At 37.2% G+C, this 16,604-nt stretch overlaps 3 protein-coding genes across 4 annotated transcripts; all 3 read right to left on the bottom strand.

Moving 5' to 3' along the window:
• Positions 1–1,680: 1,680 nt before the first annotated feature.
• On the bottom strand, positions 1,681–5,841 carry LOC135674488 (plant intracellular Ras-group-related LRR protein 4-like). Of its 2 annotated transcripts, none has more exons than XM_065184402.1 (4): positions 3,695–5,841; positions 2,388–3,301; positions 2,149–2,304; positions 1,681–2,039 (listed from the first exon to the last, which is right to left on the bottom strand). In XM_065184402.1, the coding sequence occupies exons 1-3, from the start codon at positions 4,296–4,298 to the stop codon at positions 2,167–2,169; spliced, it is 1,656 nt and encodes a 551-aa protein (XP_065040474.1). In that variant the 5' UTR covers positions 4,299–5,841; the 3' UTR covers positions 1,681–2,039; positions 2,149–2,166. The 2 variants fall into 2 exon arrangements, with proteins under 2 accessions (XP_065040474.1, XP_065040475.1); XM_065184403.1 differs by having other exon boundaries at positions 1,681–2,018.
• Positions 5,842–5,994: 153 nt separating this feature from the next.
• On the bottom strand, positions 5,995–8,671 carry LOC103985390 (uncharacterized). The gene is made up of 2 exons (XM_009403063.3): positions 8,227–8,671; positions 5,995–6,316 (listed from the first exon to the last, which is right to left on the bottom strand). The coding sequence occupies exons 1-2, from the start codon at positions 8,404–8,406 to the stop codon at positions 6,143–6,145; spliced, it is 354 nt and encodes a 117-aa protein (XP_009401338.1). The 5' UTR covers positions 8,407–8,671; the 3' UTR covers positions 5,995–6,142.
• A 1,420-nt stretch (positions 8,672–10,091) lies between these two features.
• LOC135674487 (AT-hook motif nuclear-localized protein 10-like) lies at positions 10,092–15,712 on the bottom strand. The gene is made up of 5 exons (XM_065184401.1): positions 14,496–15,712; positions 13,831–13,883; positions 11,857–11,988; positions 11,162–11,323; positions 10,092–10,548 (listed from the first exon to the last, which is right to left on the bottom strand). The coding sequence occupies exons 1-5, from the start codon at positions 14,986–14,988 to the stop codon at positions 10,318–10,320; spliced, it is 1,071 nt and encodes a 356-aa protein (XP_065040473.1). The 5' UTR covers positions 14,989–15,712; the 3' UTR covers positions 10,092–10,317.
• Positions 15,713–16,604: the final 892 nt, after the last annotated feature.

The raw sequence follows: 16,604 nt of genomic DNA, 5'->3' as shown, positions 1-16,604 counted from the left end.
TGATTGAGACAAACCACTGAGTCGAGAAACATTGTCTGATCCAAGTGAAATGTGGGGAGAAAATTACAAACAGATGCTTGGTGCAAATAACCGGCACCTAAAGAAGTAGAAAGAGCAAGCAAGGTTTGGACTTGGCTGATGTCCACTGTGATGAAGAAAATAGTTTATGCTTGAAATAGCAGATTAATTGTGCTCAAATAAGAACCACAAATACATACGCACAAATGCGTCTAGATGTTATATCCGGAAGAAAAGAAAGAATAGAAATAAAAAATATCATTAATTACTAGCAATGCAATGGCAATTTTTTTCATACAGAAACTCCCAAGAAATTCAAGAAGCCTATATCAATTCATGATGAACGCCAACTAAATCTGGATTCTGGACATTACAGAATCTCTGTGGACAAAAATTTTCCAATCGTTAAGTTGACGGCAAAAAGAGTAACAATCATGTTTAGCATCTCAACACAACATCAGTCATAATCAGAAGGAAACTAAATCCAAAAACAACCTTTTATGACTCTAGTTTCTACAAAAGTCAACAGAATTGGCACTGAATGGAAATGGTAAAAGAATCTAGAATGATTTTGCTAGTGTTACAGCTGGATAGATTTTACTTAGTTCAGTCAACTATCATGGTCAAAACTAATAACTATTATATCTTATCTTTCATCCTTGGAAACTTCACATAATAGACCACTAAATGTAGTAGTTAACGGTCAATATTAATACTGAAAAGTCTGCAAGGTTTAAACCAATGATAGAGTCGGAATGATTGGATGGTATTAGTTTCACAAAAGTTTAAGAATTTACAAGCTAGTGTTCAAGTAGAGAAGTTGCCATGACAAACTGAAGCGGCTTTGGCTTTTATTTTGAATCATAATGACAGGAAAGCATGCAGTTGTATCTCCATGACAAACTAAGGTGCATTTCTCTATCTGGCTAATATCCAAACTAAACTGATAAGAGCAGAAAATAGTTGACTATAAAAAGCTTGATTAATAGGTTTATACATGCAAACAATATAGCCACATGATGCACACACACATAAATAAATCACACAAATGTGTACCTACAATGATGCTCATTTTGATCATTCAACAGACATGGAATGCTGGATTTACCTTGCTTAGCAGTCCACTAGCGACATATCTGCAGCATACATTGGACTAGCACTCTGATATAAGATTCAATATGTTATATATTATTTAACTTGCATGCTTGTCACCAGTAACTTAATTATTGAACTTACAACTCGATGCCTGATCCAAATGGGAGTTACAGAAAGTATTAGGGTGCCTCAACTTTATGTATGTCCCACAATCATTCAAACCTTGGTTATCAAAAATGAATTCTTCTTATTTTTCTCAAGCATCCATATGGTCATACTCCTCCAGATTTGTCTACTAGCTCATACATGTATTGCCCAGTCACAGAATACATGTTAAGCTATCCCAAGAATTCTGTAAAGGCTAAGTAGGATAAGTTACAAACACACAATCATCAAGCAATATTCTCGACTTTCTGCTCTCTTAGTAGAGAAGTCTTGTTCAATAATAGCTAGGTTTAAGACTTATTTATCTTTTATGACTAACCAAGTTTGGCACCTGCTTCTTTATGACACTCGTCACATGTTTTCCCAGTGGTCGATGCACAGAACCAAAAAAGAAGAAACACATACTGTAAATGGAAACAATTTAGTGATATCGAAAGAACTGACTAGTCAGTTGAGTTCAAAAAAAGATAAATCTGCACTACAATCTGAAGAGATAATTACAAGAAGATATAAAGAATTTGTTCAGTATTTTTTTCTCTATGTCCTGCAAGAAGTATTAGTCATGCCTTTTACAGATACAAAGAGATGAGAAATACAAGTAAAACAACAGACCTAGATAGCAGAGGATCATCAGGATACACCAACTTCCAGAAATCATAGTAAAACCACATCCTGGAGACCTTTGTTACATGAGTCTGGATGGATAAGACTGTTTGCAGCTGTGCATCGTAATTATGTGTCTACATTGGATAAAATGCTACCTGAGAATCATTTGTTGGATTCATAATCTACAATAAAAGCTAAAGATGACTAATGACAAAATATAAGGTAACTGATTATCCATCCAATAGAACATGCAATTTCAGTTACCTGAAATCTATAATCAGTTTACAGGTCAGAGCCATCATGCTTTCTTTTGTTAGGCCTTGAAAAAAAGCAGAACTGAGCCCAGCTCATCTTAGACTTTAAAGGTAGTACCTTAATATCCCTTTTTGCAATATATTCAGCCATGTACTGCACAACAGCCTTCAAAAAACCAGAATAAATTGTTAATAGCAGTGAAGTGAAAATTATTGGAGAATCATTGAAAATGACAGAAAAATACTTACTTGTGCACCCATTTCAGTTATATGTCTTGGAGGCATTTCCAAGGGGTTCTCTTCTGCATGAAGCACACGAAGCTGTGACAACATCCCAAAAGAGTCAGGAAGGACCCTAATCTGGTTGTTGCTGATGTCTAATTCCTCAAGCAACTCAAGATTGCCAATCGAGCGTGGGAGAGATTGTAAATCGGCAAAATTATTTCCTATGTTTAGCTTGATCAGAGAAGTTGCAAGGCACAAGCTCTCAGGAATTGACTCAAGCTCATTAAAACTAACATCAAGCTCCTTCAACTTTGATAAAGATGCCATTGTAGTTGGAAGTCCTTTGATATTGTTGTAGCGAACAGAGAGAACCTCCAAAGATTCTAGTCTTCCAACGGCTTCTGGAAGGCCTTTCAAACGATTATAATCTGCTCGAAGCTCAGCAAGCACAACACAATTACCAATACTGTGTGGCAGCTCCTCAATATCATTTGTTTCGACATTCAGTTTCTTCAACCGTACAAGACTCCCAATCGCATCTGGCAGCGAGGAAATCTGGTTTGAGCTCAAGTCAAGTTCCTCAAGATGAACTAATTTACAAAATGTAGATGGCAATGATGTTAATTGATTCCCCCTCAGATCTAGAAACAGCAGACGGTGGAGATCTCCAATAGAATCAGGAAGCTGAGCAATCCTATTTGAATGAAGGTCCAATTTTGTTAATGAAGAAAGAGCACCCATTGTAGTAGGCAAGACAACAATTCGGTTTTCTGAAAGATCAAGAGTAATAAGAGAAGAGAGCTTCCCAACTGAATCAGGTAACCAATCTATTTGATCCATCAGCTTATTCTGAAGGTTGAGGTCACGAGTGCCTTTCTTTGCAGAGACCTCAATCAAGCTAGCTAGTTTAATGAGGCTCAGTTTTCCACTTTCTTCTCCTGCACAATACATCAAGAATAAGTAACAAACACAACTAACAGTAAATTCTTCAACCCATAGACATATACATGACTACTTCTGTTCTGTTATTAAGCTTTTGCTAGAGCTGACATAAACCGTTTTAACAATTTTTTACCAAGGTTTTGTTAGAAGAGAGATATACACGATTAATTGTATATCTCTCTTCTAAATGATTGAAATCTGTTCGAGTCATTGAATGCCATTACAACAACATCAACAAGCCATACCTAAATACTGCTCTGTGAACATATTCTTATACTCGAATCTACATTCCTCCATTCCAAATTTTCTAAAGAAAAGTATTAAACATTTCAATATTGCACTAATCTTTGTAACAAGAGCAGAAAAGCATACAAACCATAATAACTTACCAGAAGTAACTTCTTGCCTAGTTGTTGAGTTCGGGACCAATCCTCTGGACAGGTGGGTGTTACTACTGATTCCATCTACATGCGACCTTGACTTTTTCAGGAAACTGTCATCTTTAGAAACCCAATCAGTGCTCCTACCAACCTCTTTCTCTGAGCAGAACGCAGATGAAACACTAGTTGAATAACTTGTCGGAGTCTTAGAATTGACCTTGCTATCTGTAACTGAAGGTGTAGGGACCGACAGAGATGATGCATTCGAGCTCGAAGGGAGACAGCCGGATGCTCTCTGGATCAACTCATCAAACAACACATGGATGTTCTCTAGATCAAGCAACTTAAGAGCCTCCCTCTTCTGTTCTTTGCTCTGATAGTACACTAAGTTCTTCTGCATTTCTTGCAGCACAAAGAAGAGCTCTTCAGGGACCTCGGACGCCTTATTCTGGTTCAGAATAGCATCGATGCGGCCCTGCTCCTCCTTGTCCACATTGTGAACCAACGCCATCGCAGCTTCAACCTCATCTATCCCTGGCCTTGCCGGAAGAGATCGGTGGAGTCTCATGATCTCTTCGACAACACTGTCGACGGAATGCAACGAAGGACCCATTTCTCGGGAAACCTTTAGAAAACCAGATTAGGAGGAACCTTTGGAGAGCTTAGATGGGAGAAAAGGATATCACCCACGGGTTCACAAGCAGAAATCCACATCAGAAAAGAGATCTGTAACCAAACCTCACGAGACTCTTCACATTTCTGGAACATTTCTCGGACAAGAAGGGAGAAAAAGGAAGCCAACGGATCATCTTCTCCACCTAAACTCAATAAAGTTGCCAATTTGAGCACAACGGCCCGGTAACGAAGAAAATCCACGAAATCTCTGATAGCTCAACACTTGCAACCGTATCTTGGAAGCCACCCTCAAAGACTCATCTTGCGCCTCAAATCATGAAGCAAGCAAGATCCCTTCTCGTGCATCAAACGATCTACAAACTCACCCATCTTTCGAAGGAATACCATCAATCAAGAAGACCCCCGCACGGTACTCTGCCTTTAAGAGGACAGAAACATATCAATCACGAACACGCAAAGAAAGAGAGGGACGGCAGCGCTTATCGAACCAAGAGACAACAAGAAAAATTTGCGATCTTTATTACAAATCTCTCTCTCTCTCTCTCTCTGTCCCTCTCCCTCTACAGGATTTTGCTTCAGATGAGGGGCGGTTTCCTTGCGCACAGCACTGCTATAAAAAAGATTTAAGAAGAGAAAACAGCACTTACTGGGCCATAAGGAAAGCAGTACAAATCTCTCTCTCTCTCTCTGTTGCTAAGAAAGTGACAGAGAGAGAAGCCATTAAAGATGGGCAACATGGGAGGGAAGGCAAGCAGCGTGGGGTGGTCCCTCCACTGTCATGGATCCACCAACATGCCTTGTGGTCTATTATAACTTCTTTTCTCTGTGATCTTATCCCCTTCCCTTACTCCTTTTGCTTTGCTTACATCTGTAGAAGCCAACAAAGTTCTAAAACACCTTCATTCATCATGTGTAGGTAATTACAAGGATTGCTGCAAGTGTTATCAGTTGTTCATCACACTAAACATTCATCAAATGTCTTCTTGTTCATGTCTGATACAACAAAAAGAAGTATATCCAAGTGTAATCCAGTGGAAGGAGGGAGACAGAGCTCAAATGATACCAACTGTGGGATTCAACAACACAGAATGTGAATGGCTCTGTGACATCTACAATATTGCTTCTTGCACAGAACACACTGAGGCCAGCATAATTGTCTTTGGATACACACAAGTTAGTCCCCCCAAAAGATTTCAACCTGTCATTTCCTGTACTTTCCTTTTGTTGCTTTATGGAGAGGCCTTCTTCTTCTCTGTGCACTATGTATTTGCCTTCTCTCCTTCCAAGGATAGCCCCATGATGAGTACCAAAACATCCACATAATACTAGCAACTGGTCACACTCACTCAACAAGATTAGGTTTCCACTATATCACATGAACTACTGATTTGACAGAGTGGCGAGACTGAGGCCATGGTTACATGCTCCCTGTGACCATGGCAAGAATAGGGCAAATGAGATACATCATAGTAAGTGCAGATTTCTAACTAGATCTTATAACTAGGTCATATCATCTGCAATGGCAAGTATGGGAATGAAAGCTGATTAACAGACATCTACCAAAATAATCTTATTTCCCCAAATTTAGGTCTTCATCCTTAGGAAGCAGCAAAACTTGTTCCATCAGCACATACACAACCTTCCAGGAGAGAACCTTTGTGACCACAAAAGCGTAGAACAAATAGTGAGACAACTGCTTTTATTTTCCACCTTTAAACTGAATATCCAAAAGATTTAGATACTATAATTGCATTTACCAACAACAAAATCAACCCTAGAAATATCCTTTTTTTCAACTTTAGTTTCTGTCTCATGATCATGTCATTTTTTTGCCTTTGAAAACCGAAGGCACCGATACTTCTCCCCACTGACAGTGATCTCAAGAGCACCATCTTGGTTGTCTTGATTTGATGCTGTGCCCATGAGCACGCTCTTCTCTTTTTCTAGATTTTCTCTTTCCAGCTTTAGCCTTGCCTCTTGACGTGCAATCTCTGCCTGCAAAAAGCAAGTGTAGTATGAATTCATGGTCCTTTTTTTGGAAAAATGAGATTGCAAAAATGGTATATTGGGATGGATTCACTGTGGAAGGGAAAGTTTTCAAAGGATAAAAACTGCCACAGAAACACTTGTAATCACAGACTTACCATGCAACTTTCCTATTCTCACAATTCAATGGAAGGACTTCACCAAACAAAATCATCCATGCCACAGCTTGTTGAAAAAAACCAGAAGCTATATCTCCTCGAACAACAAATTTCAATCATTTATAGTTTTCTCTAACCAAAGAAGTTAAAACACATGCTTCAACACCTGGGAGGTTAAACCAGCTGAGACACCAGTCCAAATAACTTTAGCAGATGCACAGTGAATCCTAATGTGGCTTCTGCAACTTGAACTGGTAATGTTCTAATACTATGTTTGTCACTCCCTGGCCTTGATCGATGAAGATCTTACCCCCAAAAAAGGAGTACTCAGGATAGCACACTATATTTTTTTTTAATAAAAAAATAAACAGAGATCTATTGATTAGCTAAAAAATGTTAACTGTTCCAGACTGAACTTGATCAAACTCCGGACCCTAGGAGGAAGCAAAGCGCTGGGATCAAGGATAGTGCACTACATTGGACAGAAATTAATATACAATTTGAAGCAGTAGCACACACTTGAGATAGACGACTTCAGAAAATCACCTAAAAAAGTTGTTCTACAGATTTTCCAAGTTGCCCAAATCCATAAGGCCTTTCATGGAGTCTCAGCACAGCACTAACATGCAAAATTAGATATATGATAAAGAAGCTTTCTTCATGAAGAACTGAATCACGTGATGCTAAATTGTTAATTAGCAACCCAACCTATTTCATAGATTTGATATCAACTGTCAGCGCTCCAGCCTAAAGGTATTTATACCAGGGTAATAATCATGTGATGAATGTAAATCCTAAAGGTATTTATAAATGAATATTACATAAACATGTTAGTAACACAATTTTGTTTAAAGATATAAATTAATCACAATTTCATCATTTGATATGGTTCTATGGACCTCGAGTTTAACTTATCTTTTACTTTCTCAAATTATAAGTCAGTTGATGCTTGAAATAATAATTAATACTACTGTTCATATAGTTCACTTTATACCCAAACAAAAAAAAATGAAGAGACTTGGACATGTAGATAACAAACGAGAAGCAATGTGGCATCCTGTTACGCAATAACAATATCCAATCTCCAACCATTTGATATGACAATAATACAAGAAAGCTATGTCGTTGTTAAAAACTTTTAAAGCATGTTGTCATAAGGACCCTTTCACAAGCGTATCATTAAATTGTTGTTCTTTAGTCATAATGGTAATACATCTATCTGTTAGACTTTTAATGGACTAGTGCAACAATTAAGATGATATAATCCACCATAAGCACAAGCAAACAAATGCTTATGCACAACAAAACTATGAGTCTTTGTTATTTAAAACACAAAACCAAGCCAACTATTGGCCTAGATCATACCACAGAAAGAATGTCATAACTCAAGATACTACTCATCTTATTGGTAGGGTAAACAAATATGTACATAACTAAAAAGCTGATCTACACATTACAAAGAGTCATGCTTAATCTACTTGGAATTGCTTTCGCATTCCACCAAGCATTCATTACTCTATCATCTAATCAAAATTCTAAAACAAAACCAAAGTGTCACATTAGCAGCACTTTGGATTTCGTATATTAAGAAAATTCACTTTCTATCGAGCAGTTACCATGGTTAGCTGTCCCAATTAATACTTAGCCAAGCATGACATAACAACATGCAGATGACAAATCCAATACCAAATTCCTATTCCTCTACCGTATAAAGAAGGGAAAAAAGAAGCAACTTTTCATTCAAGAAACCATTTATCTCACTTCTCGTCGGGAGAGTTCGGCTTTCCACGCGGCCTCCCTCTCGGCGACCTCGCGCTCCCGCTCCTCGATGTAGCTCTGCATCTCTCTCTCCTTCATGATCCGGTCCTGGATGTCGGCATCCAACGCCTCCTTCAGCTCCTTCACGAACTTATCGACCACCGCCTTTATCCGCAGCGACATCCCCACTTCCCCCTTCTTCTCGATGACCGACCGATATCACAGCGAAACGGGAAGAGACACACACCGGATTTCCGAACGCCACCACACTCCTCCTCGACGTACCGCTTAGAATTCTGCGGAATCGTACATTTTCCGGCGGTGATCGACGGGAAGCACCACTTCTTCCGACTAGGGTTCCGAATTGGGAGAGGCGTAGAGCCGGATCGCGCAGAAGCTTATGGGAGAATTAAGGGATTGGATCCTATTAATATGGGGCGAAAGATAGAATCTTAAGAAACTTAAGAACCTAAACTATATATATATATATATATATATATATATATATATACCATCATGTTGATAGGTGTAAAGTATTATCTACCAATTTATATTTATATTCTATTAGCATTGTAATTTTTATATTTAAAAAATTTATATTGAGATCTCTGTAATTTTAAAAGTAAAATAAATAATTATATTTATCTTAACATCGTCAACTGCGTTAATGAAAAATATAACATGCGATACATCGACAAGAAAGTAATAAATAAAAAAATAATTTATTTTTTTTTATTTTTAATATGTGAAATATTAAAATTATCCTTTTGCTAGCAAAATCATGGAAATGAAAAGAAATATTAAAATTATTATTTTTTGTTCATCACCTTTGTGTCGATCCAACATGTAGTGTCATGTATTATATATTTTATTAATATAGCTAATGATATTAAAAAATAGGATTATTATGATAGAGGTAATATGTAATTAGCTCGTAAAATTGTATTGGGATAAATAAAATATTTATATGTGTGTCCAAAATTAATTCATTATTATATTTTTTCCTTTAAATTTAAGATATATATATATATATATATATATATATATATATTCTTGAAAAACTAAAAAGCTTGAAAATTAAGATTGACATTAATATTCCTAAAAAACTATATTAAGTTGATATGGATTGTAACTTGAGGAAGAGGTATACATGGCACCAAATGGTAGGATGATAGAAAGCTACTAATAAATGGTATTGGTTTAATATTATGTAATAGGTTTTATGTCTTTTGAGTGTCCCATAAGCACATTAAGAGTTCCATCTTGGAGAAGCCCTCCAAACCCATCTCAAGCAATCACCAGAGAATAGAATACCAAACTTGCATCATGGTCTAATTCCTCTCCTTCTATCTCCTTTCTCTTTCTCTTTCCAATTCATTTGTACTGTTCCTGCACCCTCTCTCTCTCTCCTTGCACTCTTCTTCTGTCACCTTCTACTACCCAAGCAAGCACTTTCCTACTGATGTTGCTGTCTGAGAATAAGTGTATTAGTATAGCTCTTCAGTCTCTTTCCATTTTCACTGTCATAGAATTTCACAGAATATATATATATATATATAGCTGACAACAAGTTCATAAAACAAAGACTTTTGACAGCAGTGTCATACATAGAGAGAATTATAATAGTTATGAACTTAAACTAATTGGCAATTTTGAAGTTTGGAATAAGATACAGAGGTCAGGTAGTTCTGCATAGGAGCACAAAGCATTGTAGTCCCAAACCACTCTTTGTTTAGAAGCTCAGAGTAACAAGATGGAAACTGCGGATGCCCACAGCACTGAAAGAATCAAGAAAGATCCTACCACGACACAAACTCAAAACTGAAATGGAATTAAAGAAGATCTTAGGATTGGGCCAGACAAGCACATAGATTGGAACATGACAACATTTCATACATGACAATATTCTAAAACAACTTCAGTATAATACATCAAAAGTCGAAAAAGCTACATGAAAGCAAGAGTTTGTCTCCAACACATTAAACCAGGACAGAACTAACAGAATCAGGGAAAATTTCAGCAATCTGTCCCCCCTTTTCACTTGAACTAAGCTTATTAAGGGTTTAAAACACTAGAAGTACAAGTAGAAATGAGTTATTTCCACAGTATGTTAGCGAGACCATGCTGATTGCTGTTGTTGCATGCGCCGCTGCTCTGGTTGAATGGGCTCCCGGGGCCACCTGACGATTCACTCAAGGAGCCCCGTGAAGGTGGGCTGCTGGCTCCTGTCATCCCGCCTGGGGCAGCCTTTGCAGATGCCAGGTCTATAGGATTAATTTGTTTCGATTCTTTCTTAACAACAGGTATGAAGCTCCCCACAACTACCTGCAAAGAACAATTCTAACATATTATGATCACTCAGTGTAAATATTAAGATACAGTTGGAAAACCGATTTACATGACAAGTGATATGTCAAACCCTTCTAAATTTTACCCATATAAGTTTTAATCATAGAGACTGCACCATCACGTCACTCAAATGAGCCATCATTTACGTATTCAAGCAGCCTAGAGTAACCTTTCAAGTGGATCGTGAAGGAAACATCTGAATGAAGATTTGAGATGGTGGCAGAAGTTAAATGGCTTCACCAATTGCTTGAAGGATGACTAGCAGGTGGACACTATCATAATAAGAAGTTTGGGGCCACAGAAAAGTAGATTCACATTGTACATTTATGCAATGCCAGGTTGATCCTACATAACCATGCAGGTAAAGGTTTTTTATACAGTTAATTTGACACATTTGCATAGAGCTCTAACAAGTTGGAAGGACCAAGCTCGTATTGATTGTCTATGATCCAGTACTAAAACTTGATGTCGGTAAAAGTTTGAAGGAAAAAGTAAGCATAAATCATATTTATGTAACTAACTGTGAATATTCAGAATCTCAATTCCTAATTGGCTTCCTGACGTTTTAAACAATTTTAGAGCAACAGACCTGAACTGGGGATGCTGCCATCAAAAGTCCTGCGACTCCTCCACCCAAAACTCGCCCATCAGGGCCAGCAAGTGAAACACTCAAGCCACCTGTTCGACTACGCTGTCCGCCACTGTCTGACAGCAGAAATGATCCAGACAGTGACAAAATTTCAAACCGTCCCTGCGTATAAATATACACAAGAACATTTATAAGTGACTAATAAATTTTACAAACCGGGAATAAAAGGCCAACCAAAGGAACAACGAAGATAGCACAGTTTCCAGTTTTTATACAGTTCCTGTCAGAAGACTGGACTTACATATCAACAACAAGATGTGGACATCTTTCTCACTATATTCTAAGTACATCTCACAAAAGGCATGCACTTAAGCCTAATAAGAACTCATATATTTTTATAAAAGGTTACTGAATAACTTCCAATTGTCAGTTGGTAAAGGCTGTTCCTAAAATCCAACACTTCAAAATCATCAATTAAATCAGGCATATTTTTCTAAAGCTGTCAAACATCGATTGGAATATCTTCTAATGTTAATTACTTGCATTGAAACAATTCAATTATGATGCATACTTTTGCAAAGATAATTCAAGGAACAAATGAACAGGATGAAGTGACGGAAAGCAAAGTGCCATACACAGCAGATGGTGGAGGTTATTGAAAGACTAGAATCTGTTAGTTTGGTTAAGGTTCATACCTCATAAGTTACAGTACCACCAGAAGTTGCTGGCTGACGAAGAGTTACATTAGATATAGCACCATTCGCTGAAAGAATGCAAATAGCACGTGATCCATGCTGAGAAAGTGACATAATTTTTGAGGATACATCCTGAAACCAGAGAGGGAATAATTAATAGCAGATGAATGTTTTGAATGGTTGATTTATTCAACAATAAAACCAAGCATGGTTTTGAATACTGGTCTTGACACATTATCAGAGCATACAGTACCAGTACATTTGATGCAATACCAGCCTGTACCATCCAATATCATTACTAAAAAATAACTAAATACTGACTTGTTATCTCATGCATCAGTATTCAACTTGTTATCTCACATGATACCACATTCTATTTCTTGAACTTATATAGCGTCAGATTAAGCAGATGACAGGTCCACAAGATCTTTTGCAACCATATGATGATAATAATAGTAGTAGTGGCAGTAGTAGTAGTAGTAATAATAATAATAATAATAATAATAACAGGTCACAGTTTACAGATGAATATGCACATGAAATGGAAACCCAAGTGTCCATTCCAGAAAGGAGAGGAAACAAAATTCAAGGCACACACAGGAAAAGAATAATTGCAATAAATATGTAAAAAAGTTTGTTTCAACATTATGAGGCATGTCATGTTCAAATAGGTGTTAGTGAGAGCCCAGGTAAAGTTTCAGCAAACATGACAGACTAGTTTTACATCTACTCCCCTTGCCAATAATTTTTATTGATCTAAAGCATTTATCCAAATTGCTTATTCTCCCAACCCAGTTATATTCATAAGTAGCTTTCCTCATTTGAGAAACAAAAAGGTTAAGTAAGAGTCCTTTGTATCCTACATCGCCACATAATAAACGTTCCCAATAGTAGAAGAGATTAGGTTGGGGAAATTGCATCAGAGTACATGAATAACTCCAAATGAAATTTGGTTCTTTTGTGGAATTAGTTTCAAGGTCTCTGAATCAGTAGATTGTATCACTAAAAAGTTTATAAAAAGAGGTATAACAAGATTGTCTTATTCTTGCTTTTTATTGACAGTTTTTCATCATCCAATTCAGCAATCCTATTTTTTTCTTTATCAATTATTATTTTGTCACTTTATTTAAAATTCAGTAATTTACTTCAAAATTACATTTTTATCTGTTGACCACTCACACGTCTTTCTTTGCTGCATATTAAGATGATCTAGCTTAGCTTTTCCAGGTGGCAATATATTTTACTTTCCAGGGTTGACCCTGCTGGAACCCTGTGTTGCTCATTTTAGTGACTGTTTAGAGAGAATGTACTACGAAAATTAAGCTCAAGTTGATATACTTTATGCTTACTTTAAACATGTCTTTTTTCATCTTTCATTAGTGTCAGATTTCAGTTTTTGCAAAAAATCTTTCTTATATTCTATGTTTAATTTAGTTGGCTCCCCAGTAAAATTTTTGTTTTGCCAGACCACATCATACCCCAGAATTAGAAATAAGCAGTACAGAAACATGAACTACAGAAATTGCATGCATCTCTTAAGTATGGTTCACAAGTAAGAAGCAAGTGAAACATGATAACAAATCAAATGCTTTGATATATTACAATATGAAATATTTCTTTCAAAAGAAAGACCTCAATAATTAACCGAAGTTACTAAAAGGTACAATGTGTCATCAACATCCAGATGTAGCTGTTAAAAGTATGAAGACTAGTAAAAGATGACTGCAAATTATGTTCTCATCATAATTCAAAAAAAAATTTATGACAGAAATCTGAATAAAGGGGTTTGCAGAATAAATGGAAGTGAAAAGACAAAAAATTGTACATTGTGATATCATAAAGCAACTCGGAGATGAGTAAGGTTACAGGCATCTTATTAATTCATGATAACTTTGAAAAGTAAATTAGTTAGATATAACCTATTATCCTCCATATATGAAATTGTCTCATTATTCAAAGGAAGAAAATGGATACCTCTCCTGCCATTACTGTAATAATATGAGGCGTAAATCCAGTTCCTGCTGATCCTGCAAATCATTTAGGACGATTACAAAGAAGTGGAAAGAAAATATAAAATTGGTATCAGAAAAAGGAAAACAAGCAGACATTCATAAGAATTTGGAAAGCACCAGATAATATTATGTTTCGAGTGTTCACAGGAACTACATAACTTTTCTAACATTAATAATTCAAATAAAAAAATCATTGTGACGTTTTCTGAGAGGAAATCAAATTATTAATCATTGGAAAAAGAAAAAAACACAACTTTTAGATCAATTGATGGACCACAGACAATATAAGCATTTATCATACAACTTATGACATATATTAAACTTTACAAGGCTACACATAACAAATAATGCATATAGCATCAATCAATCATATCTAAGTCTATCAGGTTTCAGTAAAAACATATTTCAACAACAATCCACCCGACCAAAAACTAAAATCCTGAGCAGAAACAATTCACACTACACAATGCAAGCATCAGCTTCTCCTTATGATACCAGGCAATTAAGAACATAGAATGAGAGCTCAACTCCACCAAAACATTAAAGGCTGATGTATTTACGCATGCATATGGATCCACTGCTTCATGACAAATGCAAGCAGTAATAAAGAGGTAACATTGCAAATACCAAGAACACCCATCTGCAGCTTCTTGCTAGAACCAGGTGGACGGCCCTTTGGTTTCTTTTTGGCATCAGCCGAGCCTGAGGGTGCCAAATGACCGGTCCCAGCAGTAGGAGAAGATGATGACACTGAAGCAGCAGTAGCTAAGGAGGTCAGGGCAAGGCCATCAGGTCCGTACTTCCTCGGCCGCCCTCTCTTCTTTTTCACCGGCTCTCCCACGTTGATGTTCAGGCCATGGGGTGGTACCGCAGCAGAGACAGTGCTACCATCTCCAGTTGCGATGCTCCCTCCACCTCCTCCCAGGTAAGTAGGTGGAGGCTGAGGAGCAGGAGATGAACTGGATATCGGCTTGTAGATCGCCGTGCCATCTGCCGTGTAAGCTAATCGCATGCTCTGCATCTCCAGCGGCTGTGGCTGCAGTGGACTTGTCTGCAAACTGACGTTAAAGGAGGAGGAATCTCTACTAGCCATAAAGCCCTGCTCCGACCTCACCTCCATGCAACTAAGAACCGAACTCCAAGCACCATTACCTACCAAGACAATCCGAACTCTACTGCAACACTAGTAACATCCAAGAATTCCAGCAGCTAGCGTTTCCCACCACCAAGGACTCGAAATTTAGCTACGTTACAGGGAGACTAACAAGATCGGGCAAGAAATCAGCAGAAAGATGGGATTTTTACTGTGAAAACCTACTCAAACATTCACTGAAGCACTGCAGCTGATCAATAATTTCCTAAACCCACGAACCCTGGGCTACAAAATCCGATCTTTTTATCTCGGAACCACAACAGCAACCACCCGAACAACAAATCCAGCAGTAACAATTTACAGCACCAAAGCTCCAAAATGACAGCAGAAACCAGACTAAGAGAAGCAAAAAAAAAAAAAAGGAATTATATAACCCTAACGGTAATAAAACCAGATCGACAAAGAAAAAAAAGATCAAGATCCGCCCAAGTAAACCGGAGAAATTCTACGTCCCCATCGCCTGATCACCCTCAAAATCCCTCCTTTCCTCCGAGATATTGCGGAAAAACAGGATTTTGGCGTAAAACCGGAGAAAAAGCCGAAATTGACAGTAAAAAGGCGAGAAAGGAGCGATTTGGGTGGAGAAAAATGATCCTAATTCCCCTTGTCAGAGCGCTCGAAAAGGTTCTCACTGAGCCCTGCGGAGAACAAAAAGGAGGAAATTAATCCCCTTTTAATAATTTCTCACAAGTCTTTTCTCGCTTTGGGATTGGAAGGTTATCTAAATATAAAACATTAATTATAAAATAACAAGAAGGGTAAGTACAGCCGCCGAAATTTCTTTCTTGCAAAATAATTAATCAATTGACCTAATCATAAGGCTCAATTGATATTAATCAATTAACCTCCATAATTTATATATATATATATATATATATATATATTTATAATAAATATTTTTCAATTTTAAAAAATTACTCTGTCCTCTCTCTTCATATATTATACACATAATATTTTCTTTTTCTAAGGAGATAAAGGGTTCAAATTGATAATCTACCATCTTTTTTTTCATTAAAATTAGTTTTAAAAGAGCTTGATATGGTTTGATGAGAAGGGATGTTATATAACTAGGCTAATTACGTATTATCCCTATAATTAACTATATTTAGTATATAATGTGAAACACATATATCTATTTACTATAATGTTAGTTAGTTTTATCATTGAAAATTATAAAGATAAAAAATAAAAAGATAATTTTAATATTTCAGATGATGGTGACGAATGATATCGGTAATGGCAAACGATAACATCATTGGCGTCGACGTCGATATAGTTGCCAAAGCGATGTTTTCATCGATCTACATTTATGATAGTGCTTTATCGTCATAAAATCAAAGTTTACTATCCAAGCCATCATGAAAATTCATCGTCTATCGAAGTAGAACTCAAAGATGCATGCCCGCCCACCAATGCTAGCATCGTGCCCCTCATTGTTGCTTGTCTCCTCCTCTACCACCACCACCACTCGTTCGTACCCAAGGCCTAGGAGAATGCCATAATTGCCCTCCTCAACGTCTCCATCTCCACCCGCGAGGTGCTCATGTGCACCCCAGGCATCCTCGTTACTCTCACTGTCGCCC

The sequence above is a fragment of the Musa acuminata genome, chromosome BXJ1-5, assembly GCF_036884655.1.
Source record: "Musa acuminata AAA Group cultivar baxijiao chromosome BXJ1-5, Cavendish_Baxijiao_AAA, whole genome shotgun sequence".
NCBI lineage: Eukaryota > Viridiplantae > Streptophyta > Magnoliopsida > Zingiberales > Musaceae > Musa > Musa acuminata.
Note: the sequence above shows the minus strand (reverse complement) of the source record. Positions and strands in the feature narration are given on the sequence as shown.

Coding starts and splice junctions, on each gene's coding strand:
- LOC135674488 (XM_065184402.1), bottom strand. CDS start 4,298: ATGGGTCCTTCGTTGCATTCCGTCGACAGTGTTGTCGAAGAGATCATG. Junction 3,302..3,694: donor TAGGCAAGAAGTTACTTCTG/GTAAGTTATTAT, acceptor TGTATTGTGCAG/GAGAAGAAAGTGGAAAACTG. Junction 2,305..2,387: donor TAACTGAAATGGGTGCACAA/GTAAGTATTTTT, acceptor GGTTTTTTGAAG/GCTGTTGTGCAGTACATGGC.
- LOC103985390 (XM_009403063.3), bottom strand. CDS start 8,406: ATGTCGCTGCGGATAAAGGCGGTGGTCGATAAGTTCGTGAAGGAGCTG. Junction 6,317..8,226: donor CCGAACTCTCCCGACGAGAA/GTGAGATAAATG, acceptor TGCTTTTTGCAG/GCAGAGATTGCACGTCAAGA.
- LOC135674487 (XM_065184401.1), bottom strand. CDS start 14,988: ATGGAGGTGAGGTCGGAGCAGGGCTTTATGGCTAGTAGAGATTCCTCC. Junction 13,884..14,495: donor GCTGCAGATGGGTGTTCTTG/GTATTTGCAATG, acceptor AATGATTTGCAG/GATCAGCAGGAACTGGATTT. Junction 11,989..13,830: donor TTACAGTAATGGCAGGAGAG/GTATCCATTTTC, acceptor CTCTGGTTTCAG/GATGTATCCTCAAAAATTAT.